Genomic DNA, 16388 nt, shown 5'->3' with positions numbered 1-16388 from the left:
ATAGTGTACTTCGAGGTCTGGTTGACACTTGAGAAGTACTCGTGATTTAACGCGTAGAATTACTTAGACTATCCTAGCTAAGAGATGTGCCAGTTCACTATTTGTTGTAACCCTAAATATACGACGGATCTCGATACCTCAAGCAGACGATTTGGACTCGACCCTGGCATATGCACAATCTACTAAGCATTAAACAACAGCAAATATTCTATATCTATCTAGAACGATAGCAAACAGTCTCAAACAGCCAACCAATACATCAGTGTGCAACAAGCACCTTACACCTCATATTTATCATATGTACTCTGCAGCTCGTACTCGTGTGCCTCCCTCAGCAGATGCGCCAATTCACTAGGATGAAAGATGTTAAAAAGAAGCATAGCAACGAAGATCAATACAGCATCAAAGATATAGAGAAATATCTCATGATGCAAAAGATACCCATCGTTGCCCTGAAGATACTCCACCAAGCGGAACACCGACCGCACCATGATCAAGAAGCTGGTCGCGTACAGGATGTTCAGATGCTTCCTCCACGGAATCGACGGATCGTGGCATCGTGGGATCGGATATTTTCTCAGCTTCAAATGAAAGCTACCCGCTGTGACTATAAAGAAGCCGAAAAAGAATATCTGGACGAAGAGTCCCGCCACGATAATCCTTTCGCCCAGCTTCATGTTGTCTAGGCTGCCGCTGCTCTGGATGCCGCCTCCTGGATGGGGTTTAGTACTTGCGCCAGTTGTTACATGCGTAGGCTGAGCTGGGGAGAAGTGTGCTAAGGTTGACTCACCGGCACCTTGTAGAAAGAATGAAAGAACGTCTCCCGTCACAAAGATCTTGGTCAACCATTTTTTACTCAGGATTGCATGGGACTCTGCTCGCAGAATCAAGATAATGCGTCCGAGGAGCATGTAAACAGAGGCAGCTAGGAGAGCAGGCGCAAGAAGAAGAAACAAAGTTTGGATCAAGTAAGGACCAAGGGTCCAGTTTGGACTCTCATGACTCGACAGGGCGCGTCCAATGTAGCCGATGATTTCAACTGTTGGAATGAGTACAGCTCATGCAAGAAAGATTGAACACACAATATCTGTGGAAACAAGCAACTACTGACATATACCGCCCACCAGGAATGGGATAAAAAACCAAGTTCGAGTTCGGAACAGCTGCACCGCGTGCCATAATGTCGTTATCGTGAACAGGACAGTGAAGATTACGGCGCCGGCCATACTGGGGTCATATCGATAGAAGGCGAACATGGACGCTTCGTTTGATGCTGCATTTATAGCATCGCCACTGCTCCCCATTCTGGGTGTTTTGAGGATCCTGGTGCAAGGAGGGGTAAAAGATAATCAATGCTGAAGTGCTCTCTTCCGTTGCCGTTGGGGATCATTGTAGATTTAGGTAGCATGATGTATTTAAATGCAGTGGACCGTGAAATCAGATTGGCAGCCCCCTGACCGGTTTGCGAGCAGAAAGTAGTAAGATTGATTCTATTATGAAAAACCTCAATAGATAGTAGATCAGGGCACCAGGGACCCAGTTTCAAAATAGATAGGGCTTATGAATTTTGGGATGGTATCCACTTCGTACTCTCGTATATTCGTATCTTCGTATGTTGCCACTCGCAAACCATCCGCTGCTCGGCAATTACACGTAATCGCATACAGACTGTCCCCTGCCTCAGAGCCGAGCTCTGCTCGTCAGTATAGTACTGTATCTAACTCCCTATGATTGTATAAGCCGGGTAGATAGGCGAGCCCCGGTTGAAGAGAACATTCTATGTGTAATGCAGAAAGCTTCCCCCGACAGGCCAAGCCAGCCGACCTTTGATAAAAAGGACAGTCGTACCCTAGTAGTTACACTCCTTAATTGTTTTAACTATACTCAGTGCATGCTAAATTAACTCCAAGTTCTCGTTTGGTTGTTGTACGTCTATATCCTACTAATACTTCATTGCTTGATCTATCAGGACGATTAAACGATCCCAATCTATTCAACTTCCTGGAGGAGGAGCCTACAGCTGAGTCGAGATGCTCCTGAATGATCTAACGGAGTATGGTTGATCACGATGTTCTTCTTCTTCTCGTCGCCAATACCAACCAGGGCATGTGCAGCTCTGGATTGCTTGGCCCCCCGTAGAGACAATTCGACAGAAAGCCCCGAAGAAGTTCCGTCTTCATGCAGCTCATCCCCCGTCTCCCAGACTCCACGAAACGGATTGGATCCAAAGTCAAGGGATCGGTCTTCCACCTACCGAAATATGTCTGATACTCCATCCCCATCAGCTACTCCTACTGCACAGAGCGGCTCGCGTGCACGGTATGAAAAAAGGCACAGGGCGCGCCACCTTAAATCCCGCAATGGCTGCTACACCTGCAAGCAACGAAGAGTCAAGGTCTGTTAATCATCGCATTGCAACATATTCAAATTGTCTACTGACCACATGTTGCAGTGTGACGAGGTAAGGCCTGTTTGTGGTGCATGCTCTTTTCGTGGTGAATCATGTTCATTTCCGCCTCCAGCGCCACCCACGTATGTATAGTACTTCCTAGCCAAATGAGAAAAGGCATATCAAGCTTTCTCCTTGCAGTACCACTGCCCAGGCAGATTCACTGACATGAGGGATCATAGCTCGGTGGACTCAGAAGACTCTCGGCGCTCGCGAAACCCTAGGCGGGTGGCTCCTGTACCAAACCCCTTGCAGCCGTTGGAATTTTATCTTCCTGGGTCCCCAGAACCATCGCTGCATGGACGGATAATCAATATGGCTGACATGAACCTTTTGACCAAGTTCATGCTGCAGACATCGAAGAAGATGAGTCTTCATCCGAGACGAATGTTAATCTGGCAGCAAGTTATCCCAGACATGGCTGCACAAAAGGAATACTTGATGCATCTACTCCTCGCACTCGCTGGAGCACATACGCTATATGAATCAGACATGGCAAGAACTGGAACACTGAACAAAGACGATAACCAATCCAACACTTCATCTATAGACAATTCTGCGATTCGTGATCTTCATCGCGTTATTGAACATCACCAAAGGGGGCTCGAAGGGTTCCGAGAGGCTCTATCCGATATGTCTGCCTCCACGGCAGAATATGTGTTCTGCGGCTCACTCTTAATCGTTGCCTTTGCCTTTGCTTCTTTATCCATCCGAGACCTGAATATGACAGAGCTGGGATTGAGCAACGGAGAAATTTACGAAACTCCGTTTACTGACTGGCTTCATTTGGTTCGAGGGCTGACCAGTGTGCTTCAAGAGCATTGGTTTACCCTCAAAACCAGCAGACTGAGATCCATGTTACATTACGACTACGCTAACGACGATTGGAGACACACCCTTTCATTAGCCCGTGTCCCGCGTTTGACCTATGGCTCCCGTGTAGTGTTGATATTTACGCAGGGTGCCACTCACTCTCTTTCTATGCTACGCACCTACGCAGCCACATTATCTTCGAGCCCTGCAGCAAACGAGGCCAATGCTACGTCGCCCCAGAGTTCGTCGGATACTCAGACCGGAAATGCTGATAATCCAAGTCAGGAGCATGCAAATACCATCGATAAACTAGAGGAGATATATATGCGTATCCTTAATGTGTTTCACTTTTCCGACAGTGGGCGTGATTGCTCTGCATCGCGGGATTTTCAGATCGATCTAGAAGAGGCCGCCGTCGCGTCCTGGCCTAGTATGGTATCAAATGCCTTCATTACCTCCCTTAAGCCACGGGGCCAAGTTGAGATTGCTGAAGGATTCTCATACACGATTTTGGCTCATTTCTATCTGGTTTTCCTGTTGTTGGGGGATTTGTGGTATCTTAATCGGGCCTTTCACAAGGAGATCCAAAAGATCTTTCGGCTTGTGAGTGATTTGCAAAATGACCAACTCCTAGCCTCATGGAATGGCCGATGGCTGTCATAGCAGCAAGTCAAGAGGAGTGAGACCATGTCGCATTTTTACAGTTCACTGATGGCCAGATATCTTCCGTCGAGACGATATACCACATCCCAGAACCGGTAATTACTACTAGATTTAGTATACTCTCGCAGAAACAGCAAGAAGATACTACATCTTCCATTAATGGGAAGCGCTACATAATTCATTCTTCTTGTGCTGTGCTCCGGGAACGATGTCTGCCGACCTGATCAATAACAAATGGCTCGCACCTTCGTATGTTCGGATCCTCGTATCCTCGTAGTATCGTTTTGATCTCCGAAGGTGTGGGTCTCGCTTTTAGGTTATGGTTTATTCCCGGCACTGAGGGCTTCGACGACCCACAACTTATGCGAATATACGAACGAATATACGAACAGCTCATGGACAGCTTCACAAGGGCATCGATGAGGAGGCCTAGCTATTTCTGTATCATATACGTTATAGAATATAAGTAGTAAACGACCCGATTGAGCAGATGATATTTTAGCATACAACTGCTATCGGCGCACTTATGGTGACCGGGCATTCTCCATCGCGATTCGTATCTTCGCATTCTCGTATACTCGTACTGGCGCACGCCGTTTTTAGGCATGCCGAAAGCGGGTCACTTTTAATCTGGTTGAAAGATATTTCTGTCTCTTCGCCACAATGGTCCACTCTTCTAAGCCCTATCCCTGACCTAATGATGCGATATCGTTGGCTAACGATGTCGTCTCGACGAAGTAGATTCCGTAGTTTTCCTGGACTAGTCCTTTTACCGGCTTGGAGATAACTGTAAAATCAAATCCAACGCGGGATAAACGACTAGATGGGTTAGAGTGGAGTCATGGAGAAGGATCTATCAACATGATTAACAGGCAAGAGGATATATTAAGGGACAACAATATCGTCCAGATGGTTCAGTCATCTGTCTCTCTTTAATCATCTTCTCAGCCCCCTCTTTTTTCATTGCTGCCTTGACTTTTTGATGTCAAATTTCCGTTAAAAGCAGCTTGGATAGTTGGATTTATTATCTATTAGAACTGGTCGACATCTGCCATCATCACAGCTCAACTTCGACCGAGATGGACTCCACCGAAGGAATGTTCGAGTTTAAGCTATACCGCTATACACCGTCGCTTGGGGCAGCAGTCCTGTTCCTTATTCTATTCGCCCTAATTACTCTATATCACCTCTACCAAGTGATTCGCTTAAGGTCCTGGTATTTCCTTGTGTTCGTATTTGGAGGAGTGTGTAGGTTTTCCCTCTTCATGTGATACAAACGGGCGAGGGCAATACTGACATATACGCGTAGTTCAAGTTATCGGCTACATCTGCCGTGCACTGGCGCATAACGACACCAACTCTATACCGATCTACTCCATAGGAACGATCATGATCCTCCTCGCGCCTCCACTCTACGCCGCCTCGATCTATATGACTCTCGGTCGACTGATCAAGTACCTGGACGCGGAAGCGCTCAGCATTGTGCCTACAAGGTGGTTAACACTGATATTCGTAATCGGCGACGTGGTCGCATTCGTCATGCAGGCAGCAGGTATGCATCGATCCCCCCTGGTCCCACTGAGCAGCATAAAGCTAACAAAGAACCTCCAGGCGGCGGGATCATGGCCAGCGGGAGCCTCAGCGCCATGAACACGGGCGAGACAGTCACCATCGTTGGTCTCGCAGTACAACTAGCATTCTTCAGCGTCTTTATCGTCACCTCGACGATCTTCCACTGGCGAATCCACCACAACCCGACGGAAAGATCACTCATCAAAGGCCAGTCCAAGTGGACGGAGACGACCTGGGTAACCGTAATGGGTGTGCTTTATGTGTCGAGTGTGCTCATCCTTGTGCGATCGATTTTCCGTCTCATCGAGTATGCCCAGGGGAATGCTGGGTATCTGATTAGCCATGAGGTGTTCATGTATGTCTTTGACTCCATGCTGATGTTCTTCACTATGGTTGTTATGGGCTTCTATCACCCTTCGAAGCTCCTCAATCCGGGGAGGATGGGACGGCAGTCGGGTGACACTACGACGCAGTTGTATCGACTAGAGTCGGCTTAGGGTACTTGCGTCTTTGCTTATCGCCTGTGATTTTATTTCTGGGTCTTGTATGGAGTTGAATTTTATATATCATTCCGTGGTTGTTTGGGACTTTAGCCTTTAAGCTCTCCGTTATTTTGTCGAACCAGATAGAGGGGGATAATCTGAGTCCTGAAATCGTTACATGTACATGCCACTGTATATATTGGTAGGTCAATAGATTGATTAATGAAGAGTGGGTCGGTAGGTCACTAGCACGTTTGAATAACATGTTGATGTCGTCCTTCAGAGGAGTACAAGCTTTCAATATTCTAGGATTGACATTTGAACCATTATGAGGTCAGGTCTGCTTTTTAGCACATACCTAATTGTTAATCATACAAGTCTGAGGCCGTATAGTGTAAAATGCTCGAGGTATTCCTCGCGAGTGATAAGCAACCGTTCATCAGACGTGTTGTTGACCTCTATGTCGTTGCATATCTGACAGTCATGTCCGTTTTCGATTATATGCTGAGCGAAATCTTCATTCAGATTCTGGATGACTGCACGTATTCGCTTTTGATACCCATTCTCTAATTGGGCACTCTCAAAGAAGGGGCTATTTTAACTACCATCTAGGCCAGATTTCACGCGAGTCTGAAAGTATTGGCTGATATGGAGAAGATATGATCGCTGCTCCTTTGAGGGTAGCGCGAGGTTCTCCAAGTTTCTCGAACCCCTTCACGCATTGATCCATCTTAGATTGGATATCATCGATTAAGCTGGGTAGCTCTGCGGCAATTTGGCCCAAAAGGAGCTTACTGAGTCGCTGCCGTAGTGTCTATACCGACCTGGGACGGTGGCAAGTCTCCCCAGATACCCTTGGCAAAGAACTTGGCTTCCTCTTCTCTGCGAGCGCAAAGACTCCAAGTTCCCTTCTCCGTGTCCATATTCTTGAGGACATGCCATCCGAGGCGGAAACCTACTTCCTAATTCTTCGCAAGTAAGACGAACTAGCGTTCACTTTCCTACCCCTCAACCAATATGTCAGGCTTTGTGATGACACAAAGTGTTCGGTGGCCAGAGCGATTGGCTTGTCGGACAAGTCGAAGAATAATCTAATTTGCAAAATCATTTTCAGCGGATACAACACCGAGAATAATACTCCTTGGCTTCTTTATATATAATTAAACAGCATCTTGAACATAAATGATATCAGCGGCCGACTGCAGCTTCGTTTCGGAGTGGGTCAGCCCGGGAAGATAGACGATTGTCAAATGGGGATGGTCGGGGCCTGAGACTTCAACTCAAGAAGGTCATTCGGGAAGGTTTTGACATGAGTTAATATACCCATCGCAGCTTTTGCATCGTCGATCAGTTTTGGGAGCCCTTCGAAACCCGCGAGCTCATCGTGGAAGCGCGAGAGTGTGTCCTGCTCAACATGGCTACGAGAGCGATGGGGAGCAATAGATACCCTCACTCCAATGTGGGGGCTCTTGTGCAGAACAAGCTCTGTGGGGTGCGTGTGCAAATGTTGCTTTTGACCGGGAACGAAAGACCTGATATCGCCTCCAGCACAGACAATGATCTGTGGAAGGGAAATGTAATGGCTGATACCCTGGAGACGGAGTGTATCAACTGAGTCTAGCAGGTCCAGACGCTCTTCTGTGCATAATACCTCCAAGGAACTAGTTGAGAACGGACGCAAGACCATCTTCGTCAGGACCAGGTACCACGACTGACTAGCATTCGGTGAAGTCAAGTTAAAGAAAAGGGGAGTGTGCTTCAGTGAAGACGTAAAGTGTAGAAAATGAAATGTGAACGGCAAGAAAAAGAAAATTCAAGCCGACGGGCACAGAACTAAATGCTTTGGCTGGTTAAAGATGATTCAACAGATGAAGGAAATCCCATATATAGTAGATGCTGTACCAAATGATCATTGAGAAGGGCGGTTTAGAACAAAGAAAACCATGTGGTAGTCAGGTGGTCTGTTCATCGCATGAAAGGTCCTCGACATATGGTTGTCACGGACCGGTCAATATTTAGACTGTATACTGTTTGTTCACTATCTGGCAGTTTCGGCTACAACGATTTCCTGCAGAAAGGACTCATAAAATTTTGACAGGATACAAGACAATAACGATGTTTCTATTTAGCATTCTATAACTGGGAAGTTTAGTGTTATATGAGACAGGGGCCCACAAACTTAAGTCACGAGATGCTTGCTTTCCGCCACAAAGCTAGAGTAGTCTCTGGGGCAGTTAAAGGTCCGTAATCTACCGAGATATGTCATGCTCTTGTTGTTCGCTCTGACTTAATGACAATTTAGTCTCATGTCTCCTAGAACAATACCCTTGTCCGTTGATTGAGTTTGGCATCCGGAACAGTGTATTCGAGGTAAAAGCGCTGTACTACAGAGCGATGTCGATGGTGCTATTGGGGCTGGATGTTGCTTGCTTAGCTATCGATGCTGTGGATTTAGCCTATAATATTAAGCATTCCGTTATCGGACCAGGCCGCGACGTGCCCAGAGGAGAAGTACACGCATCACTGGCTAATTAAGCTTGAAGGTATCTGGGTCCACCATATGCTGGAGCTTGCAACCTCCAGAATGGATCAACAGTGATTGCCGAGCAGGATATCATGCATCGTCATTCTACCTCAGAGTGGGGAAGCTAGAATGACTCAAGATAACAAGGATTGGTTGATTGAATCGTACGAAGATTGGTAATATACGTCTAAGTCTACATACTTCGGCATTGTGAATGAAGCGCAGGATAGCCCGGCTGCCCCTTTCTTTATCTCATTCGAGAGGGTTAATTCTTTCCCACCACTAGCCAAATCTTCCGTCAGAAATACCTGCGAGGCTGTGCCCTGTACTTCTACTGGATAACACCAAATTGAAGTACTTCGCCATGCCAGTGATGTGCAGAACAGGAGAAGCCAAAGAGGCATGGCCTTTCCTACAAAATATTCTTTCCGCTTGGTAGAGATTGATACCTCGCTTAGCGAAATTAGCGAACGGTTTTAACAATTGTGACTTACTCCGGGGTTCCCCCGGAGCTCCCGAACAAGATTCGTTGGCGGTTTTAGGTATGCCCACTTTCTACCCACCCGTTCCAGACTGCCCCCAACAGAAGTTGTCGCAGGGAGAGTTGCAGCGGACATGATCCCATGTGGTCACCATTCCACTGTCCTGTTGCCAAAAAGTGCGAAAAGTTGTGTCATTCCAATCACATGAAAATCTCTTGACCTGCAGCAAGTTAAGAAAAGGACAAGACGCTAGTGCGGGAACCCAAGAGTTTTCTAGCCGTGGATCGAAGACTCAATACGAGAGGCACCAAATCACATTTAACCATAAAATTAAGTGTTTTACAAACCCCTGTCGGAGGTGACACCGGGGCCATTTCCGGTTTCGATTCGGGTTTCCCGATCTTCCAGTCAGCAGCAAATCGAGCAGGAGAATCTTGAACTAATCACGGCCGAAAGAAAAAATATAACTGTGGTGGAACGGTCCCACCACAACTCCCGCGGAACCACAAAACCACGGCACGAGACATCAGTCGACATCTGGCGACGTCTAGTGCGTGCTCTAGCCTAGACTCTAGGGGTTAACTTCTCCTTACGAGGTTTGCATTAGGCCGAGAAAGGAAATCAGTCGTGTGCGGACCAGAAGCTGCTTCGAGCTGCCTACCATCTGCCTCGCTGCGGAATATCCACCTTTCTAACCGTCCTTCTCTGGCTATTGGCTGAGCTTTTGTGACCATCGGCCATTACTATTCACAAATGAGACTGCACGCGTTCGCGAGAGGCTAGTATTCCAAGAAAACCGTGGGAGTCGGGAGGCTAAGCAACAACCCAGAGGGGATTTACCCACTCGGTTCAATTCGAGGCCGACGCCGTCGCAGTCTAATATGCAGGAGACGTCCACATTGGCATTTAGCCACAGTCTAGTCATGTTCGTTGCAAATAAGCAAGAAGCCCCTGCTGAGTGGTCCCGACTATATAAAGACAGATTATCCGTCTCGTGTGAGATTAGCTTACCACTCTTGTTTCTTCTTCCCGGCACGAGAGCCCGACCATAGCCATGGACAGCCATCAGCTCTTTCTCCACGCTGCTGCTACCGGTGACGTAGCCTCCCTGGAACAGGAATATGCGAAGAACAAGACAGTCATCGCCGGCAAAGACTCCACTAATCGGACAGCTCTCCACTTGGCTGTCCTCAACGGTCACTTGAACGCTGTCGAACGGCTGCTGGACTACGGCATTGCTTGGTGCTTGAAGGATAATCAGGGTCAGACAGCATTGCACCTTGCAGCGCAGCTATCATCTGCCACCATTGCCGAAATACTCCTTGAGAGAGGCGCGAACTGCTGCACGCAAGACCACGACGGGAAAACGCCCATCTTTTACGCCTACCGAAATTATTCCCCCGATGTCGTGAGCTGTTTTCTGAAATATGTCGAATCGTCCTGTGGCACGGACAATAATTGCAGCCTTACGCCACAGATCATTCTCGGGGGTGGCTGCCGCAAATGGACTCCCCTGCACGCTTGATTAGGCTGCACGGCCCCTGAAGAGAGCGCGCCGGCCTGCACGGCGTAAGGCTTGAAAACGTTTTCTCTTCCTTTGCCACTCAAATTGGACGAATTTCTCGAGAACACGCATGCCCGATCTCGCTTATATCCGCCGCGCGCCTTGATCTTATCTCGGAAAGTCAGCCCCGAATAGCGCCGGAGAATGTGCCCTTCTTGACAATCCAGTAAAATAGCGGACTGTCAAAAGACCCTCTCTGAATAAAGGACTGCGCCATAACGATATCGGATTGACCACGGGGAGAAGACTCCCGTTGCCAGCCGCCGGCCAGCCCTGCATCCCGACGAGATATCCGATCCGCCTTTTTCCGCTAGACTCGCGGGCATCGTCCGGGGGCGTGGGATCGTGATGGTGACGGTGTGGATCAAGGGTGGTATACGGATACCTAATGCACAACCAATGGGAATACCCACCATGGCAGCGTGGACGGCTACAGTGGGGCATTCCAGCTACAACGATAGAACTAGCCAATACCACCTGTCCTTTAGCCTAGATCACAATAATAACTTTTTAGATCTTAAGATGTACGGTGGCATTATTTGTCACGGTTAATTTCCCAAGTCACAATGTACAGAGTAGAAACTGTTGCCGTAGCACGAGATCGTGATGTTTCCCTGTAACCCAAGCAATACCATGAAACCGTCGTACTGGATGTTTGATTTTGAGAAAATTAGTGTTTAGGGACAGGACCCATCATATATTCAGTCTAGCTAGATTGGGCTCTACCTTACTCGAAGGGTTCTCTGAATCAACCAGTCCGTTTACCACTACATCGTCGGCTGCAGCCCCTTGCTACACTGCTTTGGCTTTTCTCGACAATCCTCCGACATGGTGGCCTGTTACATGCTCTGAAGACTGAGACCTTATATCTCGAAAGGATTAATGAAAGCGCCTAGGTCCAATTGTCTACCCTCGTGGGCGTGTCCGTCGCGCATAGTAATCCGTGATTCACAAGGCCACACCACGTATTGAATACACACTGAGCTCATACTATCAGGTGAGTTTACACTGCCTAAATAATTGAAATCCCTAGCTAGGACTGCGGTGGAAGATGTCGGCAGCTGACAACAGGTGACCAAGCAGTGGGGCGCCAATGGTAATGCCCACCACCTTTCCTTTCTACTCTTGCTCTGCTCCCCATTTATGAGCTCGTTGCAGCGCCATCAGCTACGACCCATCTAAACTTCATCTGATTGCGATCCACGGATTGTGATGTTACTTTGATCGATATTAATCGATGACAGCCCAGCAGAGCGCTTACAACTATAGATCGGCTGGCTCTCACCCACAGAGCACCTATCTCTGAACCACTTTGTCGCAGCTGCCGTTGACTCCGAGATCGCTGCACGATATTTCATCTCAAGGAGAACGGGTGTCCAGCAGGATGTGGAGATAAAGAGGGAGTGGAGGCTAGTGGAACGGTAGGCGTTTAGGGGTGCTCTGTGTTCAATTCATGTATGGAAGTAACATGCCTTGAGCTACTTCTGCAGCATCTTGACCACCTATTCCACCAGTGAGATAGCAGTTGTTGCTCTTTGATGATGGGATGCGATCACGGATCAATCTCAGCAGTGGAGGTTGTATATATCTCCCCGCCATCCATGCTTCGTGAGCTTGCAGGTACTGAGGTAAGCTGTCATGAATGACCGTAATCTGGAGGTGACTACATGCTCACAGCTTTATGGCCATCTAGGCATTTCTACCCCCTCAATACCTTCCGCATCTACGAGAAGTCCTTGTGACCGAGTATGTAGGTATATCTCTGCAAAATGTATGGCTCCTATCTCCGAATTTCCACAAAGCCTTTCGCAAAGGGCACGTCGATGCGACAAGGTCACAATTATTACAGCACCGTTTCATATCGAGCTACGGAAAGCAAGCGGAATCACAAATTCCAGGTGCGTCTATGCCTGTATACACTCGGGACGAGCTTGAACCGACGATAATTGCAGTACTCGTTATGGAAAGGTATACCGGAGACGGGAGAGAAATCTAGGGAATATTACACCTCTTTAGATTCACCAAGCCGTTGACTTACCCAAATCACTTCGTTTTGGAAGACTATCGTCGATTAACAGCCACACTGCATCTTTTTTCCATTGAGGATAAAATTGGTAGTGGCCGGTCAAGCCAGATAGAGATGTCCCGGAATTTCGCCTGGTAATTCGAACGATCGATCATTGGATATGGTTCCTTGTTCCACCTTGGTTCTATGTGCGATTTTATGTATTGCTTATATGGCTTGGGAAAATGCTCTACGGTACACTGTGAGCACAATGGATTCAACAATCCCCTTTGGGTTGGTCGTCATGGAGAGTGATCCCACCTCTCGAAATGAAGCCACCGCGCGAAGACCGACTGAGCATCCAGGTGTAGTGGATGTTGTCAAACACCAAGGCAAAACGTACCTCTACATGAACAGCTCTTTGCGGATGTTTGCTTCTGATGCTATACATGAGCGGGGCTAGTTTGCCGACGATCTAAAGGCTAGCATCGTGCGGTTACGAAAGATTCCAAATAACACCCCATTCATATTCGGCAACGCAATTGGCGGCATATATCTCAATCATCGCATTGCTGATGGATTGTGGGCCCGTTCAACTCGGAGTCTGAATATAATGCTTACCTGACTAGTCATCTCAGCAACACAGTAGCGAACATATTTCCGAGTCACAACATTCATCTCGATCATCAGCCATATCATACGCACTCAGACTGGTATTCCTTAAATTTATCTGTTGACTGTAGAAGGTTGAATGGAATTATCGACGGGGACTGTGCCAACCATATGCCCGAGTACTGGGAGTTTACGGAAGCGATGTGCAGTGCACGCAGAAGGCAGGTATTTGAGAACATCTTTTACAAAACATTTCGACATGGGTACGATAATGAACTTAAGTAGAACAAAAGCTATGAGCCTCCGCCCTATTCGGTGTTTGAAATCAAATTACGATATCCATGCAGTGAATACTTTTCTGGAAGGAAAGAAATAGTAGAACGTTACATCATGACCTACAATAGAAATGGTGGTGAAGCAAATAGCCTAAAGGCAGAATCCCCATGAAAAGGTTAAGGAAAGGGATTCACGTTGATAAGAAAAGAACAATCCTGCAGAAAAGCAATGATAGGTCTGCAGCTTGAGCCCAAGCGCAAGCAAACGCCCCCTCTTGGCCTGTTTGATGAGTTGGCATGCCGCTATATATGCAGCAATGGACAGGTCACAATTCTGCCCAACTCATACGGACACACAATTTTTCTCAGGAGGTTTGAGAGGTGGACATCATGGGACTCCAGGATCTCAGCGCTGAGACGGTTGTGACGATACTACGGTCACTCGATGTGCAGGACATATTGAATTTAAGATGTGTCTGCCGTAAGCCTCACGCTGCCTGACCGCTGCTACTAATCATACTCACCAATGAATGAACACTATATCTAGGATATATGGATCAGGTCGTCATAGGCAACCTAGTCTATACTGGACAATATACTCAGACTATGAATGACCGGCTCTGGTCACGACTTCTATATGAGCAAATCGCGCATGATGTCTCCAGCCACGAGCACATCACCCGGATCGTATCCCGCTTGCGGTCGCAGTTTGCTGTAAAATGCTGCGCGGAAGACTGCATGCAAGCTATAAGTGCTGCCCTGGTTTCATACAAGGGCCGCGGCTGGGTTGCAGAAAACTTGAGAAGTGTCATGCATTGGAGTGATAGTTGGGATGACCTCGCTATCATGGTGTTAGGGGCCTGGATCGGGTTGAGGAATGTTGTAAGGGGGCTTCTTGAAAGCGGTGTACCGGCTGATAAGAGTCACGGGTTCCTGGGCAGTGCTATATATGCTGCTGCGTTCAATGATGATGAGCTTCTGACGGAGCTCCTCCTGGACCAGAGTGCGGGCGATTGGAAAATGGACGGTGCTTATGGCGATGCCCTACAGCTCGCAGCCTATCGGGGGTCGAAGAATGTGGCACGACGTCTTATTGAAAACCACATACAGAAACAAACATCTCCAAGCTCCTTCGGCTATGGACCTTATGGTAGCCCTTTGGGAGCAGCGGCTGCAGCGGGACATGACGATATTGTGCGGCTGTGTGTGGAATGGCAGAAAGGTTCAAGACAGTTGGGTCCTCATTTACGGACTCCATTATTCTATGCAGCTAGAAGTGGAAGAGCCAGTGTTGCTAAAATACTCCTCGACGGTGGGGAGATGAGACCTAACCTGGATGATGACTTCAACGATACCCCTTTAAGCGTTGCGGTGGAGCACAACCACGAAGACGTTGTTTCTGTGCTACTAAGCAGCGACAAGATCAAAGCAGCCTACCCGGGAATACGAAGTAGCAAGCTAACCCCACTCCAAATCGCAGCCAGGAATGGGAACACGAATATCGTCCGAATGCTCTTCCGTCGTAGCGATGTTGAAATCGGGGGACACGGAGATAGGGAACCTCCCATCGTCATGGCTGCGCTCAACGGCCATACAGAGATAGTTGAGCTGTTGCTTACGAAGGACAGAGCCCGCCATGTAGAGCGTTTCTTGCCATGGGCGGCGTCTCGTGGCCTTACTGATATGGTCAAACTGGCCTTGGACTCACAGGTAATCAATCCAAATTTCCAGGACGAGGAGTTCAGGACCGCCCTACATCATGCAGTAGACCAGGGCCGTGAGGATCTGGCCAGATTGCTGCTGCTGCGGAATGAGACGAACCCAAACCTCGAAGATAGCAAAGGGCGAACCCCGCTGATACTCGCAATAGAGGGCGGAAACTTGCTCCTATTCCGCCTTCTATTAGACGATAAAAGGACGTCTGTCAGCAACAGCAATCTTAACGGCATGACACCACTGCATGTTGCATGTAAACACGGAAATCTAACTTTTGTGGAAAGTATACTGTGCCGAGAAGCTGTGAACGTAAATTCCCTGGACGCGGCCTGGCAAACGCCCTTATGTCACGCTATTAGCTCCAAAAGCGAAGGAATAATACAACTGTTGCTTGACAACAAGAACATCGATCCTAGTCAGCCCTATAACAACAAAGGGAAGACGCCAGTATACATAGCTACTGAGTGCGGCCAGTCCAAGCTCGCTATTGCGCTTATCCAGAGATACAAAGCAAACCCAGACTGCTGCTGCGACGAGTACCTAGCAACGCCGTTGATGATCGCGGCCGCGCGCGGTGATCTTGACCTCATGTCAGTCTTGCTAAAAGAAGGCACAGTGAACATCAACGCACAGAACAAGCTTGGACGCACTGCCCTTGGACTTGCAGCGTGGCACGCACAAGCAAGAGCTGCACTTATGCTTCTTCAACACCGCAATGTTGACGTGCATCACCGGGCAGATGACGGGACGACGGTTTTCCTAATGGCGGCTCGTGGAGGCCATCCGGAGGTTCTGATAGAGCTGTTAGTAAAGGGTGCTCATCCAGGTGTTTCCAACTGTATCGGAGAGACGCCTATCTATGTCGCCGCAGAGAACGGCCACTATGACGCTGTGTTAATGCTACTAGCGCACGCCGATGTGGACCCCAATCAACCCACATACTACCAGGAAACGCCGTTATCAGTGGCGGCCCGCAAGGGGCACGTGGCTGTGGTGCGCCTCTTACTTGAGCAAGGGGGCGTGAGCTTTAACCCAAAGTGTCAGTTGTCTAAGACGCTGCTTTCGATGGTCACCAACAAGACAGTAATACGGCTGTTGATGGACGCTGGTGAAAGGTTCTTGGAAGCGCCGTAAGCCGGCGTACGCATTTCAGAATAACATTTACTAGGAGCTATGTATGACAGCTCAAAGTGGCAGTCGAGCTTTAAGACAGCAAGTGCTCTTGAAAAGG

The 16388-nt window shown here is 48.2% G+C and overlaps 6 protein-coding genes across 6 annotated transcripts; 4 read left to right on the top strand and 2 right to left on the bottom strand.

Annotated features, from left to right (window-relative positions):
• Nucleotides 1-278: 278 nt before the first annotated feature.
• Nucleotides 279-1304, bottom strand: ANOM_003233 (RTA1 domain-containing protein; the record flags this gene model as incomplete). Its single annotated transcript, XM_015548490.1, has 2 exons — nt 279-1039; nt 1112-1304. 2 exons carry the CDS (start codon nt 1302-1304, stop codon nt 279-281), a joined length of 954 nt encoding a protein of 317 aa, XP_015409413.1.
• Nucleotides 1305-2260: 956 nt separating this feature from the next.
• ANOM_003232 (uncharacterized protein) lies at nt 2261-5994 on the top strand (the record flags this gene model as incomplete). Its single annotated transcript, XM_015548489.1, has 7 exons — nt 2261-2395; nt 2453-2532; nt 2632-3865; nt 3929-3941; nt 4961-5173; nt 5235-5477; nt 5537-5994. The coding sequence occupies 7 exons, from the start codon at nt 2261-2263 to the stop codon at nt 5992-5994; spliced, it is 2376 nt and encodes a 791-aa protein (XP_015409414.1).
• A 1231-nt stretch (nt 5995-7225) lies between these two features.
• Nucleotides 7226-7666, bottom strand: ANOM_003231 (putative dynamin GTPase; the record flags this gene model as incomplete). The annotated part of the gene is made up of 1 exon (XM_015548488.1): nt 7226-7666. One exon carries the CDS (start codon nt 7664-7666, stop codon nt 7226-7228), a length of 441 nt encoding a protein of 146 aa, XP_015409411.1.
• A 2373-nt stretch (nt 7667-10039) lies between these two features.
• On the top strand, nt 10040-10510 carry ANOM_003230 (ankyrin repeat domain-containing protein; the record flags this gene model as incomplete). Its single annotated transcript, XM_015548487.1, has 1 exon — nt 10040-10510. The coding sequence occupies one exon, from the start codon at nt 10040-10042 to the stop codon at nt 10508-10510; it is 471 nt and encodes a 156-aa protein (XP_015409412.1).
• Nucleotides 10511-11642: 1132 nt separating this feature from the next.
• On the top strand, nt 11643-12291 carry ANOM_003229 (uncharacterized protein; the record flags this gene model as incomplete). Its single annotated transcript, XM_015548486.1, has 3 exons — nt 11643-11645; nt 11819-11970; nt 12243-12291. The coding sequence occupies 3 exons, from the start codon at nt 11643-11645 to the stop codon at nt 12289-12291; spliced, it is 204 nt and encodes a 67-aa protein (XP_015409437.1).
• Nucleotides 12292-13831: 1540 nt separating this feature from the next.
• Nucleotides 13832-16291, top strand: ANOM_003228 (ankyrin; the record flags this gene model as incomplete). Its single annotated transcript, XM_015548485.1, has 2 exons — nt 13832-13922; nt 13989-16291. The coding sequence occupies 2 exons, from the start codon at nt 13832-13834 to the stop codon at nt 16289-16291; spliced, it is 2394 nt and encodes a 797-aa protein (XP_015409436.1).
• Nucleotides 16292-16388: the final 97 nt, after the last annotated feature.

The sequence above is a fragment of the Aspergillus nomiae genome (genome assembly GCF_001204775.2).
Source record: "Aspergillus nomiae NRRL 13137 chromosome Unknown contig00051, whole genome shotgun sequence".
Lineage (NCBI taxonomy): Eukaryota > Fungi > Ascomycota > Eurotiomycetes > Eurotiales > Aspergillaceae > Aspergillus > Aspergillus nomiae.
Note: the sequence above shows the minus strand (reverse complement) of the source record. Positions and strands in the feature narration are given on the sequence as shown.